This window comes from Eleutherodactylus coqui, chromosome 11 (assembly GCF_035609145.1).
Source record: "Eleutherodactylus coqui strain aEleCoq1 chromosome 11, aEleCoq1.hap1, whole genome shotgun sequence".
Lineage (NCBI taxonomy): Eukaryota > Metazoa > Chordata > Amphibia > Anura > Eleutherodactylidae > Eleutherodactylus > Eleutherodactylus coqui.
Window position 1 is genome coordinate 108,332,656 of NC_089847.1, and position 14,611 is coordinate 108,347,266.

A 14,611-nucleotide genomic window follows, 5' to 3' on the forward strand; every position below is an offset into this window, starting at 1 on the left:
CCTGAGAGAAGATAACAGAGACCGCACGCTGCATTTTGCACAGGAGTCAGAGATTACATTGTATTCTGCGGACAGCCCATGTGAGAACAAATGAGCAGTGTGCAGATCGCAGCCCACATGGTGGGCTCTGCAAACAGCTCATTGAGGCCCTTTTACATGCAAATGAAGCTGATAAAGTGTTAATGGAAATTAGTGTCCATTAACACTTTATGCAAAACGATCAATAAAACTTTCAGTTTTTCAATTGTTTGAAAGATTGTCTTTACATGTAAACGGGCCTTTAAATTCAGATGATTCTTAGAGAGAGTAAGACACAATGGAAGGTTTAACAATAAGAATGTATTCAAATCAGTTGATAATCAAGCCTAGTGGTGAATAATTGTCCTACTTCTGTAAAGTATCAGATCTATATACAAAGGATACAAGTTACATTACATCATTAGCTTACAGCTTGAGGCCCATTTAGACACAACGATAATCACTCAATAGATGTCGCTCAAGTGACTTTTGAGCGATAATCGTTGTGTCATTTACAGCGCAAGATGAGCGATCACCTTGTGCTGTGAGCGGAGGATGCAGAAGTCAAGCGGGGTGTCCGCGCTTATCCTCTGCATACAGCTGTTCCCCTGCTCTGAGCGCCCGGCTGTTATACAGCCGAGCGCTGCAAGCGGAGGATGCAGAAGATAAGCAGGGTGTCCCCGCTTGTCTTCTGCATCCAGCTGTTTTCTGCATGGAGCGTCCGGCTGTTATACAGCTGAGCGCTCCGTGCCCGGTATGGAGAACACAGCTGGTCCGCTCTGTTCTTCATACCAAGCCTGTCTTCAGGGAGCGGGATACAGCTGAAACAATAGTATCAGCTGTATCCCGCTGTGAATTCCTGATAAGGCTCATCGTTGTCTTTTAGCACTCTGAAAGAGAACGATGAGCGACGGGAGAACGAAGACTGCGCGATGTCAGTGCAGTTACACACGATTATCGCTCAAAAGACGGCTTTTGACCAAATTTTGAGCGATAATTGTTGTCTATATGGGCCTGTACACATTACCAGACACATCATTGGGAAGGACGGAGTATCTCCTCCAGTAGACCGACAGGCCTGACACCTCCTCATCTCCAGAGCTTGAATATTTGCAGACATCGGTGCATGGAGCTGTTTGTTGGAAAAGATCACAATGTGAAGTGGCCGTTCCTCAAATGGGACCAGATCAGACAAACACAACTGATTCTTAAGGGCGCATGCCCACGGACGGAGCGGGATACGCCTGTCGATTTACGCGGCAGGGGTACCGCCTTGGTAAACAAAAAGTCCCCGCCTGGTGATCGCGGAAAAACGTGCGTTTTTCCGCCGTCTCCATTAATGCTATATTAATGGAGACCTCCACTGCGGAAAAGCGCGGTTAAATAGAACATGGCACGATTTTTTTTCCCTGCAGCGGAAATCCGTGGCAGAATCCTGCATGTGAGCACTGACAGGCAGAAAAGCTATTAGTTCTATAGAACCTAACAGCTGCGTTATTCCACCGCGGGGAGCGTGGCAGAAATCCGTCCGTGGGCATTAGCCCTTAAACACTGGCAACAGTTAAGGCCCATTTACATTGGACGAGTGTTGGGCAAACGATGCACGACACTCGTCCCTGTATCCCCGTGCTCCTAGCACAGCTGGCTCGCACATGGAGCGGCCAGCAGGGGGCGGGGCAGTGTAGGTGATTTCTCCCCTCTCGCTCTCCCGCCCCTCTCCATTCACATAACACAGGCGCCGTTTGCTATGGAATGGCGGCTGTTTAAACTGCATGATGGGCAATGATTGTCATCACTCATCTTTTGGGCTGCATGGTTTGCCCAGCACTGGTCCAATGTAAATGGACTACTTAAATACCAATTATGTATGCAAATGAAGCCTTCCCTAAATGCAGTTAATAGCCCGAGGCTATTATCTGCGCTCAGATCCTTTGTTCTCTATAGGGAAGCCATGCTATCAGCACTCCCCGTGGAGAACTGCGGATAAAAGTGAGGGCCGACTTTTACGTTGGACTGAATTTAACGATCAGATGATGGGCGCACATTTACACGCACTGATTATCGCTAAAATGATTGCCGATTAGCGATTTTTTTTTTTTTTTTAACGATAATCAGCTGGTGTAAATGGGCCTTTACAAGGCAATGGTGATATTAACAAGGTCCCAGCATGTCTATCAGGCTGCTTTCACACGGCCTACAAAACGCAGCCTGTTTATCGTATGGCGTAGCACGCACTTGCGATTTCCGTTCCGTGCGATACATTTTTAACATTAGAAACTCCTATTAACTTTGTCGCGGTGAAATCACGCGCCTCACATCACTTCAGGAAAGTAGCGATCCTCCGCTGCCGAGTTGTGTTCAATGGGGAAACATCGTATCGCACCCGTGTGTGTGCACCTCGCTCACCGTGCAATGCTGTGCCGGCCCATTGAAAGCAATAGGCCATGCGTGCCCAAAGATAGGACATGCCGCCATTTATTTATTTTTTTCCCGCACAGCGATGCGGAAAAAGAATCACTGATCTGTATGACACTATTCAAAAGAATGGGGTTCATGTGCGTGCGAGATTTGTGCGTCTCGCAACACACAAATCTCACACGACTTTCTCGGCCGTGTGAAAGCCGCCTAAGTATTTACTAAAATAGCCATGTCAAGGGAGCGGAGAGGTCTTCTTTAACCAGTTCGTCCTCTGAGGCGCTCATGGACAGCACAGAGGTGCAGGTTGGGAGCTGCATCCAATTGTGGCAGCCTAACAGCCTACCTGCGCGTCACTCCTGGCTGTAGCATGTCAGCCAGGAGCGAGAAACAGTCCTCCCTCCATGATGTACCATGGTAGGCCGAGGCTACCATGTATTAACATTGCAATATTGTAGAACTGAGCAGCAAGTCAAACCACCTAAGGGGACTAAAAACATGTAAAAAGTCCCATAACTTAGTTTTAAATAAAAATATTTAAAAAATTAAACTAAAATATTTTCCTATTTTTACCACAAAGCAATCTGAAAAAAAAAACCTCTACTGCGCAAAAAAGAAGATCCAGACAGGTAAGCACAGTCCTCGGCTGCGGTCAGGGTCAGATTCCGCTGTAGGCTCCCACATGTGGAATCCGACCCGCCCGTGGACATGAGGCCTAAAGCAGGCCGCACACGGGCAGGTCGGAATCCGCATGCAGGTGTCCCACAGCAGATCCCAGCTGTGAACCCGGCCGGCAGCCCCCCGTACCTGAATTTTTCTGTACTGCAGATGACCGCATCAGCTTGCAGTCAGTCACAAGAAAATCGTGGCAAAATTACGCCTTTTTTCCCGTGGTTTTTAATGTCAGTGCTGCTTTTTCTTGCCATAACATCACTGCTGCTTGCGGTTTTCTCATGCATTTTTTCCGTGCGATATTGCGTTAATTTTTAAGCACAAAATTAGAATTTTCTAATGTTAAAATCGCATCGCACAAAAATCACAAGCTCATTCTTTGCAATGTGAAAAAAGGAGGCTCCATAGGGGAACATGGGAGATAAAAAAACGTGAAATGCAGAAAGATAGGACATGTTGCGATTTTTTTAATTTTATCGCAATATCGCATGATGGAATACTTCGCAGATGTGAAGGAAACCATTGAAATTCATTGGTTTCATAATTCTGCGCCTTCATTCACTCTTGCATCGCGCGTGTATTGTTATTGCCCACGTGAAACCACCCTGAGAGGTGCGGCAAGAAAGATGCTGTTTGCCGACTCTTAATGAGAGGAAGTTGGGGGATTGGGCTATAAATTGAGATCTGGGGGGGCACATGCTGCATAGTGCAAAGCAGCTAAAACTTCCCAGTTGGCAGATGAATTTCCCGACAAGTTTGGCCAAGTTGTCAATGGGTCTCCTGTTCTGACAGGGGCAGAGGAAATTTGAAGTTGTTTCCACTTGTATCTAATACCCGTATAATAATCTATTTGCATTGTATATGAAGACTCAGTCAGAGAGAGATAACAGGGACCGCACGTTGCGTTCTCGATGGGAGCAGCTGATTACATTCTATTCAGCTTACAGTCAGCGGCAGCACATGCGAAGGTAATGCAGCTGAGTGCAAAGTCCAGACTACATGCTGGTATTTGCAAACAGTTGCTGGAGGCTCATTTACATGCAAATGAACCTGATAAAGTGCTAATGGGCATTAGTGCCCATTAATACTTTATGCAAAATGATCCCTAGAACTGTCAATCTTTCAATCATTTGGTAGCCAGGAGCAGGGAGATTTTAAATTACCCCGAAAATCCACGGCTTTTCTGCATGCGTCCGCCATATTGCTGGCGGCCGATGCGCAGAAGCTGGGTAAGGTCCGCAGATAAATCCGGGGGCTCTAGGTACGTAATTTAATCTTCCCTCGTGGATATAATCCGTGAGAGGAAATTAAACTTAAACTTTTTAATCTTTTTTTTTTTTTTTTTACACTTTTTGTTCCTTTTTTTTTTAACTTTACATGATTGCCGTTATCCATTGGATAATGGTTATCATGTGACCAGGAAACGCATACAGTGGCTCCTGGTGACAGCTCCCTGCTCTCAGCTACACAGGCTAACCGGCAGCAGGAAGAGTTTTAATTTCCCGGGCTCCCCGGTCTTTTGTGCATGCCCTCAACATTTATGCCTGGCATGCATGCGCAGAAGCCTGCAGCAGGTCCTGAAAGGGCCAGAACGTTGCAGGACATCGCAGAGGACGGAGGTGAGTAGTTTCAGCTCTCCTCATGGATCCAATCTATGAGGGGAGCTGAAACTTTAACTTTATTTAACTTTTTTAAAACTTTTTTTTATTTTTACTTTGCCCGAGATCACAATTATTGCTGATAATAGCGATCTCGTGCCTGCGGACTGCAAACCGCAGCCCCCGGTGTATTTTCTCTGCTCTCTGCTGCCTTTGGTAGCGAGAAGCAGAGAAATTTCAAATTTCCCGGGCGTCTCCCTGATGTCGCAGTTGCACCCATCATCTTGGCTGGCGGGTGCAGGGGCAGCACAAGGAGCCCAGACCGTGGAAGGCAGAACTGGGCGGGGGACTGTGGCAACCTCCAGGTAAGCTGTTTTAGCCCGCAAAAGCGATCCCCAAAGCTGAGGGGAGCTGAAATGGGCACCCTTAATAAACCCCCAATCGGTGATTGGATGATTGGGAACTGCAAACCGCAGCCCTCAGTGTGTGCTCCGGACTCCGGTAGGTGAGAGCCTGCAGGTGTGACACCCCCAGGGCTCATGGCTCTATTCCACAGTGAGACCCAGCTCGGGAGGCTGTCAAAAGGCGTATTGGCGGTCATGAAGGGGTTAATAGCTCGGTGTGGCATAAAATAAAAAATTACCTCCCTTCATCCACCTGGGAAACAGCTGATCCTTTCCGGCTCCCAGTAAGTACATCTGGCGGAAGTCTGGCTGCAGTGTCAACTTCTGAACTACTGGCATCATAGCGCCCAGGATGATAGCATCGATGCCAGGAGTTTGGAATGGTGGCACTGAGGTCCCTGATCGTGTTATGTCCCATAGAAGAGCATTATCTGTGGTCACACTTGTGCATTGCTGCTCCATTCACATGGGGCCCGATTAGCTGGTCGCTGGGGATGTCATTAGGCTGATTGCCTGCATTTTGTTGGACGCAACCCCTTTTAAAGGGGTTTTCCTGGTAAATACTATTGTAATCTGTCCTCAGCGCCATAGACCACAGAGGTAAGGAGAGGAAACAGCTCCGATTCCTATGTAGTGGCCATCGCGGGTAATTGCACTTGTACCTCTTATTAAGGTTAATGACAGTGATGGCCACTACAAGGGGCGGCACTAACTGCTTCCTGTCCTTACCCCTGTGTGTTGTGGCGATAACAATGGTCACCCGATGACGCGATCGGCCGAGGTCCTGAACGTTGGACCCCAAACAATCAACCATTGATGACCTATCTTAGCGATAGTCATCAATTGTATATGCCTGGTAAACCCATCTAGGGCTTGAGCTAAGAACACACTTCATAGTGATATACAGTTTTCGACCTCATGCCTACAGAATACCAGGGGCATACTCTGGATACTTTGCATGTGTGTGTGTGTGTGTGTGTGTGTGTGTGTGTGTGTGTGTGTGTGTGTGTGTGTGTATATATATATATGTATATACACACACTATTGATGACCTATCTTCAGGATAATAGTTGATTAGTAGGGGTCCGCTGACAATTAGCTGTTATATGCCCTCTGCCAGCAGCCCGGGCTGGTAATCACAGGCACAGCTCCTGGTAAATTCAACAGGAGCTGTGCCTGCAATTACCAACCCAGGCCACTGCATGCAAATAGAGCTGTCCGCGCCATGTGCAATAACTGCGGGCACCATAACAGCTGACCCCCAGTAGTCCCAAGTGGCAAGCAGCCACCAATCAACCACTGATGAGTTATCATGAGGCTAGGTCATCAGTAGTAAAGTCCCTGACAACTCATTTGACTTAGGGCTTTTTCACACAAGTGTAGGCAATTTTCGGTAGGCCGGGTCACGGCCACAGTGCAATCGAAAATCGCGTGAACAGGAGGCAGCCGTGACAAAGTCACAGCTGCATCTCCCGTTTGTGCCCCCGTTTAGACGGCTCGAGTCCGGCGAGTATACGCGGATACTGTCAAGCTGGGGGAGTGAGTTTAGCTCTACTAAACCGCCTCCCCTTTTCCGCCGGCTCTCAGCAAGGGGAGGGAGCTAGTGTTCTAAGCTCCTGCTCCCTCTCCGCCCCTTGTCAGCTACCAGAAATGGGTGTGGGGGGGTGGATCTGGAGCTTAGCAACTAGCTCCCGCCCCCTCCCATTGCAAAAAGCTGGCAAGGGGCGGGCGGAGAGGCAGAGGGAAGGGGGTGGGAGTTTAGGAGACGCGCTACTAAACTCCCACCCACCTTCCTTTCCTGGCAGCTCCCATAGAAGGCTATGGGAGTCACCGCCGTATTCCAGCCAAAAGATAGTTCCGGAATGTGCATTGTATGCGCTATCATTGCACGCCGTACTTTTTTACGCCGTGGGAAAACGCAATGCATTCGTTCACACAGGCAAAGGTACGCCGCATAAAAAGTTGCACCGTAAAACATACGCAAACAAAATATGCGACAACGCTTATACGGTGGGTAAAAAGATAGTTCTGGTTCTATCTTTTGACCGATATATGGCGGCGGCTCCCATAGACTCCCATAGGAGCTGGGAAAAAAAGGGAGGGGTAGGCATCTTAGCAACGTCCAACGCAGGGAAAAGCTTACCTGTGCCTCTATGTAGGCATTTGAAGGCGTCCCGAGGGTTTTTGGGGTGCAATGTATTTTTTCGCTAAAAACATCGCCCACGGTCATGTGAATGGATGAGAAAACGCTAATTATCTCGGGCCGTGATCGCAGCAAATCGTCCATTCATGCAAATTTACAGCGCAGACAGGAGAACGTAAAAACGCATGCGCTTGTGTGAAATCGCACAAGGACAGTATGATTATAAATGGCGCATAATCAGCAGTAATGTGCGTCCATTCACAACCAAGTTGCCCTTTACTCTGCAGAATAAGTTAGAGCGCCGTTTTAGAATAAGTAGAGCAGTTTTGACCGCAAGAGGCGAACACCTGTTTATAGGCTACAATATGCAACTCGCTGCAGCTGCTTATTAGCCCGAGAGTTAATGATAATTAGCCTTTATTGCTGGTTTTGGATATTGCTTTAAAATCTAAATCTGCATATCCCCTAGTCAGATCGGCTAGAATGAAAGGGAAGGATGACTCACGCTCTACCGCTACTTTCTAATTGTAGATGTATAATTGAATCTCTGCTGTTAACTTTTCTTTGGTAATTCAATTTATTTGGTTTATTTGTATGTCATCTACTTTAACCTGTTCTGCATCAGACAGGAGTTACGAAAGTGACACTTTTCTTTCGTACCCTATATGAACCATTTTTGGTTAAAGTAACCCTCTGGTTTCGGGACAAAAATCTGTCTCGGGACCGAAGTCTGCGGGGATCTGTACATACGTCGCCGTACACGCTCCTGGTGAACATGTACAGTGACGCTGCGCCCTCTGATTGGCAGCAGACAACACCTGACTCCCGCCGGGCCGTCTACCCGTAAGTCGCTGGCCATTATGTAGCTAGCCCCCAAGTATATATGTTGTCAGCATTCTGTTGTTTACTTATTCCTTTTTAGCTCCTTCTCAGGTGTGTTATGTGATCTCAATTCTGACTACCTCGGATTTCCTTGGCTTTATGTATTTCCAAATTAGTCAGTTTTTCAACTAGAATAACTTCTGTGTGATGATATTACATGGGCTGCACCACACAAACTCTGTAGAGCGCAACACAGACACTCCTATCCCAGTTACTGATGATGATTAGAGATTCCCGTCATAAAATTATAATAGAGGAGATCACGGCTCATCCTCCTTACTCTATATGTATGGTCTGTAGTTTTATATAGGTGAATACATATGGTAATGGCAGTGTCCTCCCTGCAGGTAGAGATGGTACAGTTTGTTGCTGCAGAGCATAGAGAATGTGAGAAATGTCAGCATCTAGATAATGCCTGATATTGTCATGCAGGAAGCTGCACTGCATAGAAGTGACAGCAATATACATAGGAGGCATCTAGAGAGTGACAGACAATGAGGTGAGTAGAGATGAGCGAACGTACTCGGTTCGGGTGTTTTTGCACTCGAGCACCGCTTTTTCCGAGTAACTGACTACTCAGACAAAAAGATTCGGGGGGCGGCGTGGGGGAGCGGGGGGTAGCAGTGGGGAACAGGGGGGAGCTCTCTCTCTCTCTCTCTCCTGCACCCGACGCCCCCCAAATCTTTTCGTCCGAGTAGTCAGTTACTCCGAAAAAGCGGTGCTCGAGTACAAAAACACCCGAACCGAGTACGCTCGCTCATCTATAGAGGTGAGGGATGAAAAGATCTGTTTGCCCTGGAGTGGCCCTTTAAGAAGAATGTTTTTGGCATACTTCTAAACCTTTTCCCACAACTACCACTAAAGTGCAATTCATATTGAAGATGATGGTTGATTCATAATTCTTATACAGCGAAAAATGGTTGCTAGGGAACATATCCATAGCAACCAGACATGTCAGCGTGACTCAGATGGATTTGAGCTGCCAAGGAAGAAGGGTTGTCCTCCATTTCCAGTAGAATGACAATTTTCACAACTTGCTATTAGTCTGGTTGATAAGATTTCAGTTTAACATGTTTATCAGAAAGCCTAAGCCACGAAGCCTCACGGTGTGTTCCTGTTTCCCTTCCGGCCCCGTTGGACCTTCGCAGCAGGATGCATTCTGCAGTAAGACGGCTGATGGGTGGAAGGTTCAGCAGATTCTACGGCTCGTCTGTTCTGCAGCGCAGGAGGTCTTGCGGCACAAGTGCAACTACAGAAACGCAGAATCAACATGTTTTACACCAACCGGTGATGCTTAATGAAGCCATCAGCTACCTGTCTCCGAAGGAAGGCCAGGTAAGTTGTCCCTTTATCACACATACCTTGTATGTTCTGTACTAATGGTACATGGGCTCTGGATGCTAATGAGCATCTACAGAATCTCCACCTTCTGAAGGGGTTGTCTCATCGCAGATCACCTATTTCATCATGAGGCCAGCCTGATATGTTCACTCTACGCCCTCTGCAGGGGAAATGTAGTATTACATGGCGCCCATTGGATAACTAGATGTAAAACGCGGACAGCTTGAGTCTTACAAAACGCCATGGCTCACAGAGGGGGGTTCTGAATGGGGAACCGCCCTCTATAACATGTGGCACAGTGTGCTAAGGCAGGAGTATGCAGTCCTAAGCTCTCGCTCATGACCTGAAGGTTGCGAGTTCAATGCCCTAGTGGTTCGGGTAGCGGCTCAAGGTTTAACCCATCCTTCCGAGGTCAGTAAAATGAGTACCCAGCTTGGCGGAGAGTAATAAATTACCTGAAAGCTGCGGAATAAGTTGGCGTTAACCCCTTCCCAATACACATACAGCTATATACACCTTAACCGCACATACCCTGTACAGTTAAGACGTACAGCGGGTGGACAAAAATATGGGGACACTGTACGAAATGCATACTTTTAAATTGGCCTCTACATGTCTTATTGCAATATGATTTATAATCCCATGTACGTTAACCCTTTCCAATCCACTGTCTGACCTCTGAAGACATTATGATTTAAGGCTGTACAGCTCCGATGTTGGAAGACGTCCATCGGGGTTCTCTTACTGTATATTACCAGTCTCTCTGCTGTCAGAGCCTATCCAATGTGTCACCCACGCAGTACTGGCTTTAGCCAGCATATAGCGCCGTTGTATAACAGCAGAAAAAGAGTAAGCCCCCTAGGAAAACCATATACAAATTGGATTGGAAAGGGTTAAGTGGAGGTAATATAACACAGATGCCACCTGGAAGAAATGAAGATCTGCCTGAGCAACAAGCTTCTATTGGTCAGAGGTTTGAGCAATTCAACTGCTGCTACCTGCTGGCTCCCAAAACCACCCAGAGCAGGGCAAGAGGTGAAGTAAACACAAGTTTGATGAGAAAGCTCTCAGCCAAGCAGGGGTCAAAAGAGCAGCTCAGTGCTAATGATTAAATCCAATGAATTTCATATGGTGGTTCCATATTTTTTCCACCCCCTGTATATAGCCATATCCACAGCATATCCCGGGCCACTCCATACACCGCCAATATTCTAAATCTCCTTATATTACTATTGAAGCTGGGATTACAGCATGGAAACGCATAATAATATTCAGATCTATTATCCCCTTCAGACCGCCTGAATTAGCTTTACAGGTGATACCCTTTATTATCCCAGATATCTCAATTAGTAACGAGATCACTTCAGAGATAATTTCAATCATTAGGTAATCACCCAATGCCCTTTAATGACATTTCTGCTAAATTTCACAGAATACGCCATTTTATTACTCAGACTCCCAATTTGTGTTTTCTTCCCTAAACTACATTTGAATTGGCGTTCTTTAATTTTAATAAAGTTGCCAAAAGGCATCTCAAAAAGTTATACGGTTATTCTGGATAGATCTCTGGGGGAGGGGCCCCTGTACTTAAGTCATTGAGAAGGAGATCTAGGTATGTCTGTAGGCATAAACGGTGCTGTGCCGAAATCTCTCGGTTGGCAGAAATCCTCGTAATGACTGCTAACTAGAGATGAGCGAGCATACTCGTTAAGGCGATTTACTCAAGAGAGCATCGCCTTTTTCGAGTACCTGCTGGCTCGTCCCTGAAGATTCTGGGGGGCCGTGGGGTTGAGCGGGGGGTTGCGGAGGGGATCGGGAGGGAGAAAGAGAGAGAGAGAGAGAGTTGGCTTGAGGAAGGTCTATTACGACCGAAACGTTGCCGTAATTTTTGTAATGGGGAAATAAATCTTGTATTTTTCTACATTGCTGAATGCTGCCAGTCACTATTTCCTTATTCCTGACTGCACCCTTGGAGCCTCTCTGGTTTAGGCTTCCTGACTGGCTTTTGCACACTGTTTTGCCTGGCTCTATGTGAGGATATATGCTGTGCTGCTGGGAACCTCTTTTTTCTACTCAATGATGCGGCCGGCGCGTCACGCGCTCTATTGCGCATGCGCGCCGAAGCGTCATGCGGGACGGAAGACTCCGGATCCAGAGGTAAGTATTGGGGCCTCTGGGGGGCGCCGTGACGGGCTCCGCGGCGGAGCCCGTCACGGCCGTGTGCAGCCGGCCTTAGATAGTATGCATGGGAAAAAAGCAAAATAGACTGGTAATTAGGGAAGGGGATGCATTCACCGCTCTATTCTACTACCTCGTGTTAACGTTACATGAGCTCATTGAGTTTTTATCTATTAATGAGACTTTGTATCATCATTTAATATTGGAACATTCCTTTCCTGCTCAACAACATTTAGTAACAAAAATAAATGAAAAAGGGCCCCATGGAACGATTATTGGGCATGATCCTTCATTCGCCCAACAATCTGGACGTGTAAAAGGACCGTTGATCAATGATTGTACATCACTCTGCGTGAACAGGAAGATGTACACCCGGCCTTTGGGGACCAACGATTGAAGTACTGATCGTTCATCCCCTTAACCCGATCCTTGGCGCATGTAAAACAAAATTAAACGGGCCAATACATATATGTCAATCAGTGCTTGATGCATCAGGCCCAGAATTCGGCTGGTGTGAAATGACCCATTCCTGTGTGAAAGTTGGGGTGGTTGTCATGAAGCGCCTGATAGTCATTCCATGAAAGAGGGCCCTTAGACATATCCTGTTTTCTGGTTATTTTTGTACATAGTCTTGTGAGGTGCCTGAAATGCCTAATAGATATGATGCCCTGCATATACACCAGGTTGGTTTTTTGTGCACTCGTGGACCACCTTAGAGCCTCATATGGCCCTCAACCTGTTTGTGTATTCACAAGCTGTTCTCTAGTGGATGTGGAGTGACATGACGCGGTTTTTAGCCTTTCTAGTGATGCGTTCAATGCCGAACATTTATCATTACCGTGATACAAAATTATATAAGACAATTAATACAACGGAGGACAATGTGCGACTACAAAAGGACCGAGATAACATGGGGGCTTGGGCAGAAAAATGGCAAATGAAGTTCATTGTGGATAAATGTAAGGTTCTGCACATGGGCAGGAGAAACAGATGTCACCAATATACACTAAATGGGGAACTGCTAGGGAAAAGTGATATGGAAAAAGACCTGGGGGTACTAGTGGATTGTGGACTTAACTGGAATTACCAATGCCAATCAGCTGCTGCAAAGGCAACTAAAGTCTTGGGGTGCATTAAAAGAGGTATAGGGACGAGGGACGAGAACATTATCCTCCCACTATAAAGGCACTTGTCAGGCCCCACATGGAATACTGTGTACAGTTCTGGTCACCAGTGCTCAGGAAGATGTTACAGTGCTGGACGGGGTACAAAGAAGGGCAACTAGACTAATACATGGAATGACGGGACTGGAATACCCAGAGAGGCTATCCAAATTGGGACTATTTACTCAGGAAAAAGAAGGTTAAGAGACGACCAAATAACTATGTATAAATACATGAGGGGACAATACAAGGATCTCTCCCAGGATCTGTTTATACCCAGGTCTGCGACGGTAACGAGAGGGCATCCGCTACGTTTAGAGGAAAGCAGGTTTCATCACCAACACAGAAGGGGGTTCTTTACTGTAAGAGCAGTGAGACTGTGGAACTCTCTGCCTGAGGATGTGGTGATGGCAAAACCCATAGAGGAGTTTAAGAGGGGACTAGATGTCTTTCTAGAACGCTATGATATTGCAGGATATAAATATTAGGTGACCAGCAGGGTTGTTTACCTCAAATTTGCCTTCCTCTGGACAAACAAGGGGGATGTTAAAACAGGCTGGACTAGATGGACATTGTCTCCATTCAGCCTAACAAACTATGTTACTATGTAGAGCTCCCTTGGAATATTAAGGAAGCTCCGGCCTACTATTACACTTGCTCCTATCTATGTGTACCTCTGACCACTAGTAAACTACAGTAAGTTGTGTAGACCATCAACGCTCTGCAGTCTGACTTTGGCCTGTTATATGCAGATGTAGTACAACGGAAACTTGTGTCTGTAACCTAGAGGATGCGGCCCTTGACCCAGCCTCTACCCTACATCTATGGGAATTGGATGAACTGGAGAGTCGCTTGCATAGGTGCAATACTAACCTAAAAGAGCTGCCGGAGGCGGTTGAGGGGTGAAGCCCCTGTGAATATCTCAAATCTCTTCTTAAGAAGACTGATCCGACTCCTTGTCACCCCTACTCTGCATTGGATGTACCCACCGCACCCCAGCTCTAGCTCCTTCCCTAGGGGCCCCTCCACACGTTTGTAGATAAACTTTTGAACTATTGAGATAGATAGGGATAAAGTTCTTCAGCTAAATCCTTGACTAGTCCCCATGAAGGTTGGGGGACTTGTGATGTGGATTTTCCTGGACTTTCTTTGAGATGATCAATGTAGGTGTTATAGTTATGTCTGCCATAATACCTTGTTGATTATTTACTTCCTTGCTTCCCCTTGGGTACTGCCCCTGCCAATAGTACCGTCCTGGGGGGATTCCCTTGGAGAAGCCTTCCTCGCTGGGGTTATAGATTATACTGCGGGGCATACCTCTAGAGTCTAGACCTTTCTGTGTATCCCTAATTTCTGCCTGGCTGCAGGGGGACGCTTTCCCCTAAATTCCCCTTTTATTGCTACCTTGTTAGTAGGCCTTGTGCTTCCGTCTTGTTTTGCTAGTTTTGGGATTTAAACCTAACCTATGTTGGGTTGGATAGGTAGGGTGGGAAAGACCTGCCCTGGGTTTAGGGGGACCGTTGGTTTTGTGGTTCTCTACCAAATGGTTTCTTTTTGTCTATGTTCCTCTCTTGTCTGGTATTACGCGGGTGCCCTATACCTTTTATATCTCTCTTCCTTACTGCTATGGCAAATATATATTTTTTAAATGGTCTCTTGGAATATTAGAGGCCTGAATTCTAAAATTTAAAGGTCTTTGTATTTAATTTTCTTAAAGCTTACTCTTCCCATGTTATATTTTTTCAGGAAGCTCATCTGCACGGCTCTAAGGTTCTGGATCACCAAACAGATTTTCGA

General features: G+C 46.6%; 1 protein-coding gene across 1 annotated transcript in view; it reads left to right on the top strand.

The window, feature by feature from the left end:
* The window catches only part of METTL15 (methyltransferase 15, mitochondrial 12S rRNA N4-cytidine), a 205,882-nt gene that overhangs the window by 3,539 nt on the left and 187,732 nt on the right, over nucleotides 1–14,611 (top strand). Inside the window, exon 2 of the mRNA XM_066582204.1 lies at nucleotides 9,281–9,467. Coding sequence (XP_066438301.1) covers nucleotides 9,281–9,467 — 187 coding nt within the window. The remainder of the gene's footprint in view (nucleotides 1–9,280; nucleotides 9,468–14,611) is intronic.